The 20,841-nt window shown below is 64.6% G+C and overlaps 1 protein-coding gene across 1 annotated transcript; it reads left to right on the top strand.

Annotated features, from left to right (window-relative positions):
* Window positions 1-9,252: 9,252 nt before the first annotated feature.
* Window positions 9,253-17,144, top strand: CSF1 (colony stimulating factor 1; the record flags this gene model as incomplete). Its single annotated transcript, XM_082330311.1, has 9 exons — window positions 9,253-9,273; window positions 10,375-10,506; window positions 12,315-12,377; window positions 12,688-12,867; window positions 13,134-13,311; window positions 14,310-15,148; window positions 15,434-15,489; window positions 15,579-15,631; window positions 15,963-17,144. The coding sequence occupies 8 exons, from the start codon at window positions 9,253-9,255 to the stop codon at window positions 15,628-15,630; spliced, it is 1,521 nt and encodes a 506-aa protein (XP_082186437.1). The 3' UTR covers window position 15,631; window positions 15,963-17,144.
* Between the last annotated feature and the right edge of the window lie 3,697 nt (window positions 17,145-20,841).

Raw genomic sequence — 20,841 nt, 5'->3', positions numbered from 1 at the left:
CCCCCTGCCCATCCATCCATCCAGCTGGCCCCAGCTGACCCAGCTTGGCTTGGTCTCCCTCCATCCGCAGCGAGGAAGATGATGGGGGCTGAGCCTCGCTGCCCCCTGCAGCGCCCGGGGACTGATCCTTGTCCCCCAGGGTGTCACTTTGGCTGGTAGGGCTGTCCCTTGGGGTTGGGGGTCCCCCCTGATTTCAAGGGTGCAAGCAGGGAAAGGGGCTCTGCAGCTCCCGGGGATGGATCCTGCGTGGGGGGGAGCTGCTGCCGGCGGCGGGGCGGGATGGCCGCTGGGTGTGGAGCAGGATGAGGCCATCACTCAGCCCTCGCCAGGGCTCTCGTACACCCCAAACCATCCCTGCTCCCCCTCCTTCCCAGCAAAGCCCCGGTGGCACCTGGGGACCCGGGGGCGCAGCCGGGGCCCTGCGTGCGTGTGTCCATGGTGGAGATCGGGGCCAGTCGCTGATGTAAACAGCTCCGGCTGCAGATAAACAACCAGCCCGGGCGGGGAGGACAAACGGCTCCTCTGTTTGTGGCCAGGGAGGCTCTGGACCCTCCTCGCGACGCCCCGGCAGCATCTCCATCGCTCGGGGTCGGTGGCTTGAAACACCCCCTCCAGCCCTGCGTTTGTGGGTGGCACGGGGGTGCCAGCCTGGGGCTGGCCCCATGTAGGGTGCAAATGCCCAATATGGGGGGCAAAAAGGGGGATTTAGCCACCTGGACACGTGCCGAGGTCAGGGATGATGCTGTCTCCATCCATCACGGCAGCACGAGGGCCGCGGCATCCCGGCGAGGGTTTGGCAGGAGCTCATGCCCGGCCCCGGCGGCAGCCAGGGACCCCCCAGCCCTCCCGGGGAGGGTGCTGCTGGCCCCCCCACCGCGGCGCCAAGGCCAGGCTTCCCGGGAGCGCTCCCAAGCCCTTTGCCCATCCTGCCCCCGGTCCTGGCGCAGAGCCGCGCTCCCCCCGCCGCCGCTCGGCCGCCTGCCCCCACCTGTGCCCAGCTGCGCCCGGCGCAGCCCCCGGACCCCGCCGTGGGCCGGCATCCGCTTGGCTCCAGCCGGGCTGAGCTGGAGGGTGCTGGGGCTGCACCCACGCGGCACCGCGCCACGAGCACCGGGTGATGCCAAGACGGTGGGTGCTCCCAGTGCGGGGCTGGGCAGGGGATGGGGGACACTGGGGGCTGTGACCCCTGCCCCAGCACCCTGGTTCAGGGTATACTGGGGGTGCTGAGGAGCCCTGGGCACCCACGTGTGCAGCCCTCCCGGAGCGTGGGCACATGGAGATGCTGCGGGGTGGGCAGCCTCCTGCTGCCACCCCAAAACCGCTGCGGCTGCCGGGCTGCCGGTGGCACCTCCTGCCCCCCCTGTCCCCCCCAGCCTCGGTGGGTGCCGGCGGGCAGCTGCCCGGGAAGGCTTTTGGCTCCAGCTCCAGCCACATTCCTCGGTGGAGGGAGGAGTGGAGCCGGAGCCTGGAGTGACTCAGCCCCAGCCACGAGGGCTGGGGACGCGCTGGTGACCCATGTGGGGCCATAACCCATCCTCTGTCCCCCCTCGCTGCCTGGCATGCACCCCTGGCATGGGCGAACCCTCCCCGAGCCAAGAGCTGAGCTTTATCCCTGCCCAGGGACCCCCCAACGTGCGCTGGGAGGGGTGGCAGGTCCCCCGGGAGCCTCCGCGGTCAAGGACGGCCGGACCCCGGGTTAAGATAACTCTAAAAAGGGACTTTCTCCGCAGGCGCCGGACGCGGCCTGACCCTGCGGTTCCCTCGCTCCCAGCCTGGCCGGCCGACAGCCACCCATTCCCCTGCGCCCGGATCCAGCCAGCGCTCCCCTTCCATGGGTGCCCACCCCATGGGGAGGGGGCTGCTGCCAGGGGACCCCGAGCATGGGGGTGATCGGGGGTGTCCAGAGCAGGACAGAGGGTCCTGGTCTGGAGCAGGCTGCATGGGAGGGATGAAGGCTCCAGCCTCATCCTGCCGCCTGCTCGTGATATCCTGAGTCCCCACCGCTGGCAGCGGGCCGGGGGAGCGTCTGCCACCCGCATTCCTCTGCTCCTCAAGGAACCAGCTCGGGACCTTCCCACGGGGATTTCCAGCCTGGGCACACACCGCTCCAGCCCGGATCGTGCTGGGGGGGCCCTGCGGTCCTGGCTCCGCTGCAGCGCCCGGGAAGACTCGTTCACCGGCTGCGGGGAGAGCGTCCTGGCCCCGCGGTGAATCACTGGGGAAGGAACTGATTAAGAGCTCGCAGCACTTTCTTGCTGGAAATAACTTTCTCCGCAGAGGCTGTTTGCAGTCCAACGCTGGTCCCCCGATGCAGCCGGGGGGGTTCGGATATGCTGCAGGTTTTACCCCCCGCTGTGGTGCTCGCTGGCCTCAAAAAGCCTCCCAAAATGAGGCATTGGGTTGGGATGTGCTCCCGCTCCCATCGGGGATGGGAAGAAGGGGAATTGCTGAAGCTGAAGCTGCCCGACCAGCGTCCCTTCAGCTCCCTGAGCGGGAGGGTTGAGGTCCAGGGATGCTCTAACCTCAGACATGGAGGAGATGTGGTTGCAAGTGGGATGGTACTGGTGTCTGGTCCAGGCCCTTTGGATCCTGGAGCATCCTGCATCCCCTCTGCCTGCATCCCTGCATCCCCCTGTGCTGGGGGCCAGCAGACCTGGGGACCCCCCTGCCATGCCCACGAGCCCCCATGGCCTCATCCTGCTTTCCCCTCGCCGGGTGACAGCCCCAGGCCTTGGCTATGGCTGTGGGGGAGATGGGGACAGCAGCCCCTGGGCAGTACCAGGGCAGGGCCAGTGCCACTGGTCCCAGTTTGCAACTGGGAGAGGGACAGCCAGGTCCCCCCCACCCCAAATTTTGCCTCATTGAGGTTGGCCACAGTGCAGGCAGAGAGGGTGCTGCCACCGCTGTCACCCACCTCCGCTCTTGATGTCGTCTCTATTTCTGCCCCGTGACTCAGGGATTTCGGCAGGTTTGGGAGGGGAGGAGGGGCAAAAGCCACTTCCCTGCCAAAAAAAAGAAAAGAGGCGGCTGCTGCTCTCCCCTTCCGTCAGGCAGCGGGTGGATTATTAACCCGAGCATGACACCGTCCCTCCGTCCCTCCGTCCCTCTGTCCTCCTGCTCGCGCTTACTCGTCCCATGACTTGGGGATGTGACACTTTTCCGGTCACTTAAAAGGAGGGGAGATAAGAAGGAAGTGTGCCGGGAGATAAGAAGGAGCGTGGTCCTCAGCCGGTGTAAAATGGCCTCACGCGCTGGCACGGGGTGCCCGTGAGTCACCCCCCGGGCTGGCGTCACCCAGCTGTGTCCCTTGGGTGCCCACCCTGGTGTCCTCCCACTGCTGGGTGCTGCTGAGGCTCCCGACAGCTCATTGTGGACAACGAAGGTAATCTCATAGCATCATAGAACCATTTAGGTTGGAAAAGACCCTTAAGATCATCCAGTCCAACCATAACCCAGCACCGCCAAGCCCCCCACTAACCCATGTCCCTAAGCACCACATCTCCCCGGCTTTTAAATCCCCCCAGGGACGGGGACTCAGCCCCTGCCCTGGGCAGCCTGGGCCAGGCCCTGACAGCCCTTTGGGGAAGAAGTTTTCCCCAATACCCAACCCAACCCTGCCCTGGCGCAGCTTGAGGCCGTTCCCTCTCGTCCCATCGCTTGTTCCTGGGGAGCAGAGACCGACCCCCCCGGCTCCAGCCTCCTTTCAGGCCGTTGCAGAGAGCGATGAGGGCTCCCCTCAGCCTCCTCTTCTCCAGGCTGAGCCCCCCCAGCTCCCCCAGCCGCTCCTCCCCAGCCTTGTGCTCCAGCCCCTGCCCCAGCCTCGCTGCCCTGCTCTGGCCACGCTCCAGCCCCTCCATGGCCGCCTTGGGGTGCGGGGCCCAGCGCTGAGCACAGCATTCGAGGGGCGGCCTCACCAGTGCCCAGCACAGGGGGACGATCCCTGCCCTGCTCCTGCTGGCCACACCGTTCCTGACACAGGCCAGGGTGCCACTGGCCCTCTTGGCCACCTGGGCACCCTGCTGGCTCATGTCCAGCGGCTGTCGACCAGCACCCCCAGGCCCTTTCCCGCCGGGCAGCTCCCAGCCGCTCCTCCCCACGCCTGCAGCGGTGCCTGGGGTTGCTGTGCCCCCAGGGCAGGACCCGGCCCTGAGCCGTGCTGCCCCTCACCCCGGGGCCTGGGCCCATCGCCCCGGCCTGGCCAGGGCCCTCTGCAGAGCCTCCTGCCCCCCAGCAGATCGACGCTCCCGCCCAACGTGGTGTCGGCTGCAAACTGGCTGAGGGTGCCCTCCATCCCCTCCTCCAGATCATCGATAACGATATTGAACAGGACTGGCCCCAGTACCAGCCCTGGGGAACACCACTGGTGACTGGCCACCAGCTGGGTTTGACTCCATTCACCACCACTCTTTGGCCCGGCCATCAGCCAGGTTTTTACCCAGCAAAGCGTACGTCCGTGCAAGCCATGAGCAGCCAGTTTCTGCAGGAGAAACTGTGGGAAACGGCATCAAAGGCTTTGCTAAAGCCCAGGTGGACAACACCCCCAGCCTTCGCCTCATCCACTGAGGGTCCCCTTGCCATAGAAGGAGATCAGGTTGGTCGAGCAGGACCTGCCTTTCATAAACCCATGCTGACTGGGCCCGATCCCCTGGTTGTCCCGCACGTGCCGCGTGATGGCACTCAGGATGACCTGCTCCATGACCTTCCCCGGCACCGAGGTCGGGCTGACAGGCCTGTGGTTCCCCGGATCCCCCTTCCAGCCCTTCTTGTAGAGGGGCATCACATTTGCCAGCCTCCAGTCAACTGGGACCTCCCCGGTCAGCCAGGACTGCTGAGAGATGATGGAGAGTGGCTTGGGGAGCACCTCCGCCAGCTCCCCCAGCGCCCTTGGGTGGATCCCACCCGGCCCCAGAGACTTGTGCGTGTCTACGGGGTGCAGCAGGTCGCCGACCATTTCCCCTTGGATTATGGGGGCCTCCTCCTGCTCCCCATCCCTGTCTTCCAGCTCAGGGGGCTGGGTACCCCGAGAACAACTGCTCTGACTATTAAAGACTGAGGCAAGCAAGGCATTGAGTACCTCAGCCTTTTCCTTCTCCTCTGTCGCTATATTTCCCCCCGCATCCAGTAAAGGATGGAGATTCTCCTTAGCCCTCCTTTTGATGCTAATGTATTTGTAGAAACATTTTTTATTGTCTTTTATGGCAGTAGGCAGATTAAGTTCCAGTTGGGCTTTGGTCCTTCTAATCCTCTCCCTGCATAACCTCACGACATCCTTGTAGTCCTCCTGGGTTGCCTGCCCCTCCTTCCAAAGGTCGTAAACTCTCCTTTTATTCCCGAGTTCCAGCCAAAGGTCTCTGTTCAGCCAGGTCGGCCTTCTCCCCCGCCGGCTCGTCCGTCGGCACACGGGGACGGCTGCTCCTGCGCCTGTAAGATTTCCTTCTTGAAGAACTTCGACCCTTCCTGGGCTCCTTTGCCCTTCAGGGCTGCCTCCCATGGGCCTCTGTCAACCGGGCATGAACAGGCCCAAGTCTGCCCTCCGGGAGTCCAAGGTGGCCGTTCTGCTGACCCCTCCTTGCTTCTCCAAGAATCAAAACCTATCATTTCATGATCGCTGTGCCCAAGACGGCCTCCAACCATCACATCACCCACCAGGCCTTCTCTGGTCACAAACAAGAGGTCCAGCGGCCGCCGTCCCCAGCCGGCTCCCTCACCAGCTGTGTTGGGACGGTCTCTTCCCCACGCTCCAGGACCCTCCGAGACGTCTCCTCCCCGCTGTGTTGTATTTCCAGCAGGCATCTGCTGAGCTGAAGTCCCCCCCCGAGAACAAGGGCTAGCGATCGTGAGACTTCTCCCAGCTGCTTATAGAGTATTTCGTCCGCCTCCTCATCCCGGTGGGGTCGTCTATAGACTCCCACCACGATGTCTGCCTTGTTGGCCTTCCCCCTGATTCTCACCCATAAACGTTCAACCCTGTTGTCACCATCGTTAAGCTCTAGACGATGAAAACAGTCCCTAACTGGGGTGGTGGCTACCCCACCGCCTCGCCTCACTTGCCTTGTCTGGAGGGTTTATAGCCATCCATCGCAGCGCTTGGCCTTTGGGGGGAAGAAGGAGGGGGTATTTTGTGATTACGACTCATTTTTAACCGCAGCGTCCTTCCTCCCCTCCGTCCCCATCATCCTCAGCATCTAAGGGCCATCCATGGGCGATAAGGACACCCGTGGCACCCACAAACCAGGGCAGATTTGATGCCGTTGTGGGGCCGTCACTGCTGTCCCCATCTCCGAACGGCTCCCAGCTCTTCCCCAACCCCAAATCCCCGTCGTTCCTCCACCGGGTCTCCGATCCCGGTTCTCTGCTCGCTTGGGGTTATCTCAGCTCCAAGAAAAACCCTCAGCAGCTTCTGAAACCCCGTCAGCGTTTCCGGCGCCGGGGAGCAGATACCGCTGCTTCCTTGAAGCTCGGATGTGGTGGCTGCCACCGACACACGGCCCCGTTGTCACCGGTCCCCTGTCACAGCCACAGCCCGGGGCCACCGCTTGCATCCAGTTGAGTTTGCAGAGTATTTTGCTTTCTGCTTCTGTTGGGGTGGCAAACACTTTGCAAGGCAACAGTTCACCTCGTGGCAACTAATTGTTTCCAGTTGCCTGCAAGCAAACACGCAGCAAACAGGAAAATCCCCAAAGCAGCAGACGGGGCTTTCTGCATGCCCAGCACCTCAATGCCAGTGGTTTTTCTGTCCCCAGATGGATCTGTTCGTGCACTCCCTTGCAAAGGGATCTGCTTGTGCGCACGTGGATCCAGCCATGCACATGTGCGCACACAGATCTGTTCATGCACACCCATGCAAATGGATCTGCTTGTGCACACGTGGATCTAGCCACGCACATGTGGATCCATCCATGCACAGGCGTGCACACAGGTCCGTCCGTGCACACCCATGCAAATGGATCTGCTTGTGCACATGTGGATCTATCCATGCACACAGATCTGTTCATGCACACCCATGCAAATGGATCTGCTTGTGCAGACATGGATCCGTCCATGCACATGAGTAAACACAGATCTGTCCATGCACACCCATGCAAATGGATCTGCTTGTGCACAGGTGGATCTATCCGTGCACACATGGATCTATCCATGCACATGTGGATCCATCCATGCACATGCATGCACACAGGTCTGTCCGTGCACACCCATGCAAATGGATCTGCTTGTGCACACGTGGATCCCTCCATGCACATGAGCTCACACAGGTCTGTCCATGCACACCCATGCAAACAGATCTGCTTGTGCACATGGGGATCCATCCACGCACATGGATCTGTCCACGCACACCCACGCAAATGGATCCGTGCCTGCGCGCCCGGATCTGTCCATGCACGCCCATGCAGACAGATCCAGTCACGCACCTCCGTGCCTGCTGTCGGCCCGGCACCAGCAATAGGAAAAGCAGCCAAGGGAGCCTGAATCAGCCGCTGCGGGAACGCCCTGGGGCCTCTCGCCACCCTCTTGCCCCCGACGCCTCGACTCCTGCCCTGCTCACACACGCCAACACCCCAAATTCCCCCCCGCCGCTGCTCCCAGCACCCACGAGCCCCGCACCCTGCACCCCAGCACGGCGAGGGCACCCTGGTCCCGAATCGCCTGCAACCCTCTGCATGGCAGAAACGGCTCTCGCGGGCATTTCGGCTGCGGTGGGCTGCAGGCGACGGGATTTCGGGGAGGAATCGGGCACGTGCCGCAGGGTAGTCCAACAGGTAGTCCAGGTAGTCCAACCCATGCAGGGTTTTCTGCAGGAAAACTTACGGCATTGACCGGGAGCAAGGCACAAAGTTGCAGCGGGGCTGCGTGTCGGCATCGCCGATGCACTGGGGCGCGTGTTGGTGCGCGTGTGAGCGTGTTTGTGCGTGCGGCATGTGGGATTGCGGGTGTGCCCCTGCAAGGGGTGCCGGCGTTTCTGGTTTGTGCACAAATATAGACACGTAACCCTGTGTGTGTGGCATGGGTGTGCGTGCACAGCTGCGTGGTTACACAAGTGTGCGTGCAAGCATGCGTGCACGGGTGCACATTGGTGTGTGCTTGTGTGTATGCGGGTGGGGTGTGCATGGGTGTGCCTGCATGGCCGTGCGTGCTGGTGTGGGGGCTGTGCATGCATGCACACGTGCTGTCACATGTGTGCGTGCACGTGTGCATGTGCCCAGGGGCAAGCATGCACATATACGTGTGTGCAAGCCCCAGGGCTGTGTGCATGTTTGTGCGTGCTGCGTGTGCGCGTGGGTACCTGTGCCCAGAAGTGAGCGTGCACATACGTGTGTGTGCAAGCCCCAGGGCTGTGTGTTTGTGTGTGCCGCGTGTGCGCATGGGTACCTGTGCCCCAAACTAAGCGTGCACATACGTGTGTGTGCGTGCTGTGCGTGCACATGGCTGCCAGTGCCCGGGGGTGACCATACACGCGTGTGCAAGCCCCAGTGCTGCGCATGCAGTAGCGTGTGTGCGTGCACACGTACGTGTTCAAGGGCTGTGCACGCACATACGGGGGGTGCCCGTCTCCGGCGTGCGCACGTATGTGCATATACATGTGTGCGTGTGCCCGGGGCATGCACGGACATGCAAGCGTGCTCGCCCAGGGGTGTTGCACACGCGTGTGCGCATGGGATGGTGCAGGGGGTGCGCACACGCTGCTGAGGGCTGGAGGTCTGCCGAGCCGAGCCGAACCGGAGCCGATTCGATCCGATCGGAGCCGAGCGGAGCCGGACCGGAGCCGATTCGATCCGATCGGAGCCGAGCCGAGCCGATGGGAGCCGAGCCGAGCCGGACCGGAGCCGATTCGATCCGATCGGAGCCGATGGGAGCCGATGGGAGCCGAGCCGAGCCGGACCGGAGCCGATTCGATCCGATCGGAGCCGAGCGGAGCCGGACCGGAGCCGATCGCAGCCGAGCGGAGCCGGACCGGAGCCGATTCGATCCGATCGGAGCCGATGCGCGGGGGCCGAGCCGCTCCGAGCGGGGCCGATCCGACCCGAAGGCGGCCGATGCGAGCCGAGCGCGGCCGACCGGAGCGGCGGGCGCTGGCCGGCCGCCAGCCCTTTCTCATAAACCACATGCTGCCGCGGCGCTATAAAGGGGAGCGCGGCGGCGGCGGCGGCTCAGCCCGGCCCCGCTCGGCTCCGCCGCCGCTGCCTCCTCCTTCTCCTCCTCCTCCTCCTCCGTCTCGCCCGGTCCCGCCGCAGCCCCGGCCCCACGGCAGCCCCCATGCCCCGCCTCGGAGCCAAGGTACGGCGGTCCCTCCCGTTACCCGCCGCGGTGCCCGCTGCCACCTGTGCGGGGTCCCCCCGCCGCTCCGTTAGCCCCGGTTCTCCCCGTCCCCCCCCCCCGGGCAGGCAGCGGGGACGTGGCGAATCCCCTCTGCGGGGGTCCCGGCTCCCGGTGGGTGATGCTGCAGCCCCGGCCCCGCGGGCTGAGGCTCCGGTCCCGTCCCGGTCCTGGGTTCCAGCCCCGTCCCGGCTCCCGGAGCCGCGGGGTGAAGCCCCGTCCCCGCTCCGGTTCTCAGCTCCAGCCCCTTCCCGGTTCCCGGAGCCGGCGGGGAGAGGCTCCGGCTCCAGCCCCGGCCCGGCCCCGGCGGGGTGAGGCTCCGGCCAGCCGTGGCCGTGTCTCGGCGGTGGCCCCGGCGGCATTTTGCAGTTTCACAAGAGGGGAGGATTTCTGGACAACCTCCAAGGGAAATTCCCCCTCCCTCCATCACCCAGGCACCCTCTCGGTGCCGGTGTACGGGGGGGGCACACAGGCAGCCACCCCGGGGGTCTGCTCCATCCCCACCCCGGGGGTCTTGGCCCCGGGACAAGCCCCGTTGCCCACTGGGGTCCTGCCACGATTCGGGGCCTCCCCGCTTCTTCGCAAGGGGGATTGGGAGGGGAATTTGGGGCAACGCCAGAGCTGCTGGATGGAAAGAGCCCGGCGGGTGCAGACGCTGGAGGCTGGAGGGGTCCAGAGGGTGGGAAGAAGATTTTTGGGGCTGGGTGGGTCAGTGCATCACATAGCTCCCTGGAGCCGGGGTGGAGGAGCAGACTTGCAGGAGAGACGGAGAAATGGTGCGGGACTGGGAATGAGGACTGCATGGGGAATGTGGAGGTGGCCAAGAGCCACTTCCAGGCTTGTGCCAGCCGGGTCCCGGCCATGCAGGGCACCGGGAAATTCCCCGCTGACCTGGCGCTTCTAAAAATAGCGGGATGGGGATGGGTGTGGGGTTGGAGGACCGTGGTGGGGTTGTCAAGCCCTGTCCACCGCAAAGGTGGCCCCTCCGGGGGTGGTGGGGAAGGGCAGGGGGCTCGGGGCGGGGGTTAGCCCTGCTCCAAGCCTTTGCTCTGCCATGCTCAGGTGTGCCTGCTCCGCTGCACCCTGCTGTCGTCCCTCCTCCTCCTCCTGGTCTGCAGCATCCATGAGACGGAGCAGAACAGCTACTGCCAGCAGATCATCACGGAGAAGCACCTGGCTGAGCTGGAGGAGCTGGTGAGTGCCCTCACCGGGCTCTGCTGTGGGACGGGGACTCGTTCGGGGCCGGACAGGCACAAATCAGCCCTTATTTAGGGCTGAAAATCAGCAAATTGGCTTATTTTCAGCTCCACTGGCAAAGTGGTGGTACCCAGGAGCTGAGCATCCGTGGGCACGAGGGACAAGCGGGCACCAGGGGGGTGATGCGCCGCGGTGCCTGTAGCAAGCGTGGCCACGGAAAAGTGCCGGTGGGAGAAATGGAAGGAGAGGGGAAGCGGGAGCGTGGCCGGGAAGGGGGCACGAGTGGGGCTGGATGGGTGCAGGGGTGATGGGGGAGCGGCGGAGGGGACGGGTGCTGTGGGGCCGTGGCGTTTTCCGGGCGGCTGCGCAGGGGTTAAGCCGAGGAATCCGGCTGCATTCCTGAGTCCAGCTGCTTGCCTGGAAGCTGGGCTGGCAATGGGGCTGTGGGTGGGTGGCAGGCAGCGAGGGGGGCCGCTGGCCAGGCTAGCTGGGCGAGGGAGCCAGCCAGGCTGGGGCGATGGGTGCCTTCATCCCACGGGCAGCTCCGGGTGCTCGCACCCACCCCAGTGGGAGGCAACTCCTGGCCCCATCCCGGCTGCTGGGGCTGTATCCCGCCCTGGCCTTTGGCTCACCTCCGAGCGGAGAATCACGCGGATGCTTGGGAGAGAAGCGGGAATCAGGGCCACGCAGGGATTTGCACGGTTGTCACAGATTAAATTCCACCGCTGCAGCGAGTGGGGTGCGCAGGCGAGAAACGATAGCGGTGCCTTTGAATCCTTGCTGCCCCTTTGCTTTGCATCAAGCTCTCTGGCTCGCAGCGTGTAACCGCTGTGTCCGGGCTCGCTTTACCTCTTCCTCTTTAAGCACCGAGCTGCGATGCCAGGAGCTGGCAGATGTCGTGTGTGCAAGCTCGGCTTCCTCTGCCCGAGCTACCCCTGTAGCCCCAGCACCCAGTGTCCCCGGGGGAGCCTTTGCAACCCCTGGGGATTAAAAATGGGTGCGTGGTTGGGGGGAAATAAAGGGGATGGAGCAAGTTTGAATGGAAGTCGTGGTTTCGCTGCCGGGGATTGCAGCCCTCTCCTCTTCCCGCTGGCGGAGGAGCCGGCCCTCGCTCCAGCCCCTGCGGGATAATGGAGCAATTGTTTCCGGGCCGGCATCCCAGGCCGGCCGGCAATTCTGGCAGCCCTCGCCCTCCCAGCCTGGGATGCTGGCCCAGAGGCAGGGGGTTTATTTGGGGTGGATTTTCACCCCCATTGGAAAGGGTCGTGGTATGGGGGGGGGGCTGGCAGCGCTGCGTGCGGGACCGCGGCATTGTGTGCCGCCGGAGGATGTGTGACCTCGGTGTCACGACCACCTCCTGCATGGCAGAGTGCTCTTTTGCAGCCTGGCTTTAGTGGAGAGAGCAGGGCAGGGGAGACCCTGGGAGGATCAAGCAGGGCTGGGCTCTGCCATGGTGCTGGGAGGAGGAGGAGGAGGAGGAGGAGGAGAGGCAGGGTGGGAGCAGGCAGGGGGAGGCAGGCGTCCCTGGTGCCGGGAGCGCGCTGCCCTGGTGGGAGCAGGGATCCTGGGCTCACCCCTGCCAGAGGTTTGACCTTAGGAAAGCGTCTGTGCGAGGAGGAGGAGGAGGAGGATGGTGTGGGATGAAGCAGGGGTGGGAGCAGACCCCTCACCCCCCCCAGCCCTGTGGATTTGGGGGGCTCAGGCACCCCTTCATGCCCTCGGGGTGCCCGTGTCGGCTCCGGTGCCCCTTCCCGCTGTGTTATCCCCCCGGGGCCGCGGGGTGACGTCCTGCTCTCTCCTTCCAGGCTGACACCCAGATGCAGCACCCAGGCAGGGTCTCCTTCAAGTTCATCGATAAGATGCAGTTGGTGAGTGGCTCCTCGCTGGGTACCAGGGGACAGAAGGGGACAGGGACCAGGGCTGGCTGGTGCACAGGAGGGTCCCCACATCCCCAGTCTCCCCTCTCCTGTCCCCCTTTGCGGGAGGCAGCCCAGGAGGGACCCATCCTGCTTGGCCAGGCGGCTGGCGAGTCCCAGCTTGGGCAGCCTGTGGGACCGTAGAAAGGCATTTTGTGGCTCTGTGCCTCAGTTTCCCCCAGGCAGAGCGGGATGGGGTGGTGCTGCCTCTGCCCATCCAGTGACCAGTCTTGCTTTTTTGGGGTGCTCTGTGTCCTTGCAGAAGGACCCCGTCTGCTACGTGAAAGCTGCTTTTCCTCTGCTGGGCAAGATCCTGGAGCGAACGGAGTTCAAGGAGAACTCGTCCAACGCCAAGAAGATGCAGATGGTGCGCAGGATGTACAGCCGCATCGATGAGAACGTCGACCCCTGCATCAGGGAGGAGGATGACAAGGAGAGGAAGGTACGGTGCTCCCTGCCTCGCGGGGTGCCAGAGCTGCAGGGGTGTGGGTCTGAGCCCTCATCCTTGGGCGAAACGGGGTGTTCGGAGCACCCTGGGGTGGGTGCGCGGGCAGGACCTTGAGGTGGAGCAGAGGTGGGGTGTGCATGGACACGGGGAGCCATGAGGGGGTCAAACCCTGCCCTGGGCGCAGCGTGGTACCCCATGGCGGTGACACCGGGTGCCCGGCACGGTCGCGGAGCCGATGCTGAGCCCAGCTTTTCCTCCAGCTCTCGCAGATGTGCTTCAAGGAGTTCACCACCTCCCCCTACGAGATGCTGGTGCTGGTGAAGCAATTCTTCCAGGACATCGACCAGCTGCTGCAGAACCAGGAGACCTTCGAGAAGGACTGCAGCCAGGTCTACGAGAAGACCTGCATGGGGCCCAAGAAGGCCGGATCCTCACCAGGTGAGATGCCGAGGCTTTGCCTCTGCCCGGCAAACCCGTGCCAGGCTGGGGGGGCTTGGGCTTGCCTGCATGGAACGGCTTGACAGCAGCGTGTCCCCGTCCGTGGGCACACGCGGGCGCCGTGGGCACGGCACGTGTCTGCGTTGGTCCTCGTCTCTGTCTCTCGGCTGGTGGCCGTCCCCGTGCGGTGGCCTTGGCAGTGTGTCAGCGAGCTCTGCGTCTGTGTCTGGGGACAGCCGGGGTTGGGAGAAGGGGCTGGCCACCCTTTGGGGGTGGGATTTGGGCCGAATCCTGCTGGAAACAAGGCCAGAGAGAGATGCTGAGGGGGAATAAGGAGGCATCTCCATCAGCCCGGCTGGAGGCATCAGGCTCGGCTCCATCTCAAAGCCGCAGCGCCCGGCTTGAGCGTAACACGGAGAAATCGAGGCGCTGGGACCCTGCTGCCACCGACGTGCTGCATGACCTTGGCCGTGTCACTTCGACTGCCCCCCCCCCCCGCCTCAGTTTCCCCCTTGACCGAGCCTTCGGGGAGAGCATTGCCCACCGGGATGGAGGAGCCCGTGTTGCCGTCCGTGCTTTCGCAGGCGCCCGCGCTGTGTGTTTGCATGCCCACGGAGGAGGCGTCTCGCTGTTGTCCGTGTGTTGGAGCCGTGTCGTGTCCCTGTGCCGTGGGGGACGTTAACTGTGGCTGTCCAGCTCCTGCCAGCCGGGGATAACCCGCTGCCATCGGCTCAGGAGACCCGGTGATTCGGGTTTGCTTCATCCTGCCCGCTGCTTGCCATCTTCGTGCTGCCACGTCTGTCCCTGCCTGCTCCCTGCCTGTTCCCTGCCTCACCTTCACTCTCCCTTTTTTTTGGGGGGCGGGGGGGGCTGTTTGACCCGCTTGCCCGGGGCTGCGGGGAGGGACGGGGACGCTGCCCCCGACCTCGGATCTGCTGGCTGTGCCCCTCTTGGAGGCTGGTGACCCTACGGCCGTCTCTTCTCTCTGCTTCTTTCAGGTGTGGGGACAGATCCTGACTGCAATTGCCTGTCCCCTGCCCTCCCTTCTGCCACCCAGCCCTCCCTCTCCGCTGCCACCCATGCCAGCAGGGAGGTGGCACCCGCTAGCACCCAGGTCCCTTCCAGCCTCCTCCATGCCACCCTCGCTGACTTAGATGCCCCGTCTCAGCCCCCCAGTAGCACGGACGGCGGCTCAGGGACCGAGGAGGTCCTGGGTGCCGGGGTAGGTGACACGGTGTCCGTGCCGTCCCCCGCGATGCAGCAGACAGCTCCAACCGACAGCGCTGAAGCCCTCCTGGATCCGGCCAGGACCCTTAGCCTGGTGGCGGTGGACGTCTCCATCCTGCGTGGGGATGGAGAGCTGGTGGAGGGGGGCATCGAAACAGTGGCCGGCCACCCGCCGCAGGATCCGGCCCAGCAGCAGGCAGCCTCCGTCCTCCCGGATCATCCCAGCGGGCTCAGGACCACCACGCCGGCAGCATCCCCCAGCGCCGGCTCGGCAGGCGGCGGAGCCAGGATCCGTCCCGCCAAGGCATCCGAGCCCGTCACGCAGCTGCGTTTCTCCAGGATGGCCCCCGAGATGCAGGGCCGAGTGCCGGGCGGCCCCGGGGACGGGGCGAGGGGGCGAGGCTGGGGGCTGAGCCGGCTGCGGGAGCCCGAGGACGGCGGCGCTGGCCCCAGCTTTGATTCTGGCTTTGTTCTGGGCGCAGAGCAGCGCAGGAAGGAGCCAGCCGTCAGGGAGGGCCGCCGGGAGCCCCTGATATACATCACGGTGGCCAGCGTGGTGGCCGTCTTGCTGGCCATGGGAGGGCTGCTCTTCTACAAGTATAAATCCAGGGTAAGGCCCCCCCCTGCCCCCCCAGCCCATCCTGCCCCCTCCCTGGGTGCAAGCCTCCTCTCCTGCCTCAGTTTCCCCACTTATCTCTCGGTCTGTGTGGGTTGAGCCCCCCTTTCCCCACCATTTTGGGATGGGGGGGACAAGTGGTGGTGCTGAGTGGGGTGGGAGGATGTTATCTGGGAGATCCCCCCCTCCCCCCGGGAGTGGGTTGGGGGTGAGAGCCCCCCCCCCCAGCCCCAGCCCCTTCCCAGGGCTCATCTCCCCGTTCCCCCTCCCTCCGTGCAGGTCCTGGAGCGGCCGCTGGAAGATGGAGGCTGCGACCCCGAGGAGCCGGAGAGGAGGTGGGTGCGGTACCGTCCTGCCTGGGGGGGCTTTGGGGACCCCCACCCGGGGCCACCCTGTCCTAAACCCCCCTGGTTTTCCCTCACAGGGCGCTGCAGGGAGCAGGGGGATGTCCAGAGCTGGAGACTCAGGACCTCTAAGGTGAGCAGGGGCTGGATGGGACCTCGCAGGGCTCCGGTCCAAGCCCGCGGGGACAGCGCTGAGCCCCCAGACTGTCCCCGCAGGCACTGACCTCAGCCACGAGCAGGGAAATTCAGCTGCTGGCAGGGGGTGGATGGGGTGGGAAGACACGGAGAGGAGCAGGTCCGCATCCCAGCGCTGCCAGCATGCGGTTTTGCAGCCCATTAATCCATTACCAGCACTTTCTTAATATATATAGTATTTTTTCCTGTGGTTTTTATGTGTTGCTCCCCCCCCCCGCCCTCCCTGGCAGAGGCTCAGCTCCCGCTCATCTTTCTCCTCCTTTCCCCAGGGCCCGAGGCGGGATGCGAAGCTGCTCCAGGGACGGATTCGGATACTCCTCGCCGTGTGAAGGAGGGTTGGCACGCACCGGCCCCTCCACGGTCCCACCATGATGCTGACGCTCCCTCTTCCCTCGCCCCCACGCCGGCGGCCAGAGACTGCAAAAAAACCTCCCAGGCAGGGATGAAAGGATGGGGGGATGCGCCCCGAGTGGGACCCCCGGGCACCGGGAAGCGAAGGGCTGGAAGGCGTCGGACCGTTACCGAAAGGCTTTGCCAGGATGGCAGCGGTGGCTGATGTGACATCGTGGTGCTGAGCGGGACGATGGAGAGGCTGGCGCTGGATGTGGGATGATGGATCCCACTCGGACATGGCCAGTGCTGGCTGAAGATGGAGGGGACCAGCTCCCCAAATCCCCTGGCTCTTCTCCCACCCCAGCACAGCGGGGTTTGGAGCAGCTCCCATCGCCCCCCAGCTTCACCCTGCCTTTCCCAAGGCTTCAGCCGGGGCATCCCAGATGTCGGGGGGCTCAGTCGCCAGGATTCCCACCCTCCCGGGCTGCACGACCCCAGCCCCAACTTGCAACTTCAACCCTCACACTGTGAATATTTAAAGCCCACCGGTGCCCGCGTCCCCGCGCGGGGCCGGGCTTGGGGGGTGACGCTTGGCACCGTCCCGGTCCCCATCCTCCTGCCGCCGGAGATCTCCCTCTGGTCCTGCCTGCCCGAGCTGGCCTCGGCTCGCCGTCGTGCTGTTAGGGTTTTATTTTAATGTAGCGGATGAAGGTCTTTATCCCGCAGAAGTATTTTTACGGGGGGGCCCATCCCGCCTCCTCCCAGGGTTATTGCTGCGAGCTGGCCTCGTCTGCAACTGGATTTCTTTTTGTGACTGCGCTTTAGAGAAGGGAAACGGAGCCGGGGAAGGACTGGATCGATGTGGGTGTAAGAGATGAAGATGCCCGGCCGGGTATGCGGGGGTTTTTTGGCTCAGCCCCCTCCCCGGCTTTGGGAAGAGCCCGGTTTGGGGTGCACCACCCCTGCAGATACCCCAGCCCCCGGGCTCGGGCCGCGTCCTGCCCACCGCAGCATCCCTCTGGCCCTGAATGTGAAGCGTGGCCCGCGCTGCTCTTGGGTTTTGAAGTATTATTTTTATACAATGGAAGAAAATGTGGACAAACCAAGCTGTTTTTAAAGAAAGCATTACTATTAATTTTTTTTAATATGTGTATTTATGACTGCCAAAAGGAAGGGTTTCCAGTGCAAGGAACTGGTGTAAATCAGGAGGAAAGCCCTGACTGCAGCAGGGAGGCTGGGGCCAAACTTGCTGCTGGTGTAAGCCACCGGCTCGGCACCGATTTGCACCGTGGAGGAGATGCCGGCGCTCTGCTCCTGGGGGAGAAAACTTGCCTTCAAGCTGTGTCGGATTTATTTTGCCTCTGTGTTTTGGTTTTTTTTTTTTTTTTTTGATACAATGAAATGTTGAAATATTTTATACAAAGTCATTTAAAGAAGTCTATTTAAAGAAAATAATAGAAAACCGCTTGTATATTTAATATTATTAATAAAGAGAGATGTGTAGCACTGTGTAAGCGTGGGAGCTGGCGGCGGGGGGTGCGGGGAGGTGGGTGGTGGGGGAGCACCCCCAGCCCTGGGGTCCCTGATGGCAGGGTGAGGGGATGGAGGGGGGATCCATTCCCTGGGACAGACGTGGGGGTCCTGCTGGAGCCGCCCCACTGCACCGGGACATGGAGGAAGGAGGGGATGGAGTCCCCCCATCCTGGCTGCAGGATGCTACCGGGCTGGCTCCAGGACCCAGGGCTGTGTCCCCTCCTGCTTGCACCCCACACCGGGGTCCTGCAATGGGGGGGGTCCCCAGGAGCTGATGGAGGCAGCTCTGGGAGGGGACCCAGGGAAAGCTGCCGGAGCCCCTGCTCGGGGCGGAGGTCTGGATGCGGCCAGCGGCGTGGCGAGGGCTCGGGGTCAGGCTCTTGGCCGGCCACGCTGCCCCGACCCGCTTTCCTGTTGATGCACGCCGGAGTTCATGGTCACCGGCAGAAGGGCAGAGGGACGGATCCGGCCTGCCTCCCCCCAGCCCACCCGCATCCCTCCGGCGGCGCCAGGGTGAGGGGCTCCAGGCGTGGGGTCCCCTTCCCGGCGGTGGGGCCCCCCGAAATCTGTGCGGAGGGTCGGGAAGCAGCTGTTTAATGCAAACACTCTGGAGGCTGCTCTCGGAAAAGCGAGCTCTTCACTTGGAGAGGCAGCACTCAAAGAGGCATTTCCTTGCCCCCCCGCCGCCCCCCCAGCTGCCTTTGCCTTCCAGGAACGGGGGAGCCCCGCATCCCGCTCCCCTTCCATGGATCCAGCATCTCCGGGGGGGTACCCGGGGCACGAGGGGGCTTCGACGCCATCCCGAGCCCGTACCAGCGTGCTCATGGCCGGGTTTGGTGTTGGGGGGGTGCAGGGTTAAGCCCCGCCATCGCTCACCCAGGGAGGACGGGAAGGGCAGGATGGGGCCCGGGCGCCTTTTGCGGGTGTCGGTGCTGAGCCTGCTGCCACGTTTGCTGACAAACAGAATTCCTCGAGGGGAGCTGACTCAGCCCAGCCCTTCCTTTCCCCAGCAGCGGCCGGCCGGGGGTTTCCCAGGTCCACATCCCCTTCCCAGGGAAGTGGGACCTATATATATCCCGCCGGATTCAGGCCACAATCATTATGGTTGGATTTGGGAGGCGGGTATTTAAGTTCAGAGGCTGGGTGCCTGGGCTTGGGGGTGCTGGGGGCAGCGAGCCCCTGCCCTGCAGGCAGCTCCAGGTGGAAGCCAGTTGCACGGGAGAGGGCGTTAACTCTGGAGCTGAATGAGGGCAGGGCTAGGACAGCAGCTTAATGCTTTGGTATTGCTCAGAGGAGCAGTGGTGGGAGCGTCCCTGGCTGCTGGAGGAGCCCCCTCCCAATTTACACCCCACAAACCCTCATCGCTGACCCCCGCGGCTGCTTCAAGCAGCCCAAACCTGTGAAGGCACATGGAAAATGCAGGAAAAAAGGGAAAACTTGTCTCCCCACCCTGGGGATCGGGCCAGGAGGGTCCCTCTGCTTCTCAGGTCCCCAACTGGTGGCCTCTTCCCCATCCCATTACCGACCCGGCTGGGAGCAGAGAGGTGATGCCCTGCCCCGAGCAGGCCCCCCCCCCAGCCCCCTGCAATTTGGGGGGGCAAAACCTGCTCTCAGCCCCCCCCATGTCGGGGATCCCATAGCTGGGGGGGATACAGAGCCGCATCCCTGTCCCTCCAGGCTTGTAGGGGGGGATGGAAAAGAAATCCCCCCCCCGGGGTTGAGTGGGGCACAGAGGGTGGTGGCACCCCCAGGGTCCCTCCTGGGGTGCAAAATGGGTGTTTGTGCCTTAAAAAGCTGCCTCGATGGGGTGAAAAAAGGTGATTTTTTTGGGGGGGAAAAGATGGCTGCAGAGGGGAAGGCATCGCTGAGTGGCCCCTGGGACCTGCCGGGTAGTGGCACTGTGCGGGCACGGGCTGGCACGGGCTGGCACGGGGTGGCACAGAGCAGGGGCACCCTGCCCCAGCACCCTCCCCGGGCACCCCAGCACCGAGCCCAGGGGGTCCCTCGCATCCCTGGTGCTTGCGGCACTGGGGGGGACTGGGACCTCCCAGGCTGGTCCTGCTGCCCCAAGACCCCCCAAGCACCCCAAGAACCCCCAAGTGCCCCGAGACCCCCCCAAGCGCCCTGAGACCCCCCCCAAGCACCCCGGGACCCCTCCAAGCACCCCAAAAAGGCTCTGCCCACCCTGGGAAACCTCCCCCAGCGCCACGGCGGGCACCGCAGAGCTGCTGACGGGGCAGAGGCGCCCGGAAAGGGCCCCGAGGCCGCGGTTCCCGGGGCACAGCGGGTCCAGAACAGGGTTTTGGCCAGGGAGCTGCCGGAGGATTTTGGTGGCCAGAAGCCGTTTTGTGGCCAGACGCAGCAATTTTGGTTAAAAAATGTTATCTGCAACCCACCCCCCCCGGGGTTTTAACCCAAATGCTGTTGTTTTCCCAGCTTGTATTTTAAGGGAATGCCCCTGGGAAAGCAAAGCCCGCGCGGGGCCCGGAGACCCCCCAGCTGCCCGTGGCGGGGGGTCCGGGGACGGGGACGGGGTCAGGGTGCCCTGCTGCTGCCTGCTGCCCCCCTGCCTGGCCTGGGACAGAGGCACAAGCCCATCCCCAGGGCCCGTTTGGGGACCCTACGGACCCGGGGGTGATGCTTGGGCAGGGTGGGTGAGCACCCATCGGAGCGGGGTGATGCCCAGCAGGACAGACGGACACCCATCAGTGGGGACAGATGCACGGGCAGGACAGATGGACACCGATGGGCAGGGTCAGGACTCATGCCTGCACCCTGCCTGCGCTTGCACCGTCAGATCCCCCCCTCCTTGAATGCTGCCGGAGGGGGGGTGGGTGCTCTCGAGGGTCCCGGGTGGGTGCAGGATGCGGCCCCTCGGTATCCGTGGCCCCATGGACAGGGTGTGGGTCTCCCTGTCTGAAGCGAAGGGGCCAGCGTGGACCCTATGGTGGGGGACCCCAGTGAGGAGGAGGAGGAGGAGGAGGAGGAAGGCAGCCCTGCTCAGGCCCAACACCCCCAAACAGGGCTCAGCACCCACCACCCGGGCTGGGGATGCAGGCGGGTGATTCCCAGGGACCTCTGGGCCCTGCTCTGCTCGTTAATGGGTAACGAGGGCCGGGGGGTCATGGACCCGACCCTACGCTGGCGCTGAGCCGGGGGCAGCCGTGCTGGCGGGTGCTGGCACCCACCCGGGTCGTGCACCCACCCAGCGCTGAGCACCCACGCGGGGCTGGGGACGCCCCGCACGCCCCGATGTCCCCGGGACCCCTTCTCCCTCTGCCT

The sequence above is a fragment of the Platalea leucorodia genome (genome assembly GCF_965183815.1).
Source record: "Platalea leucorodia genome assembly, chromosome: 19".
Lineage (NCBI taxonomy): Eukaryota > Metazoa > Chordata > Aves > Pelecaniformes > Threskiornithidae > Platalea > Platalea leucorodia.
The sequence above is the reverse complement of the archived record's forward strand: the minus strand, read 5'-3'. Positions and strand labels throughout refer to the sequence as shown.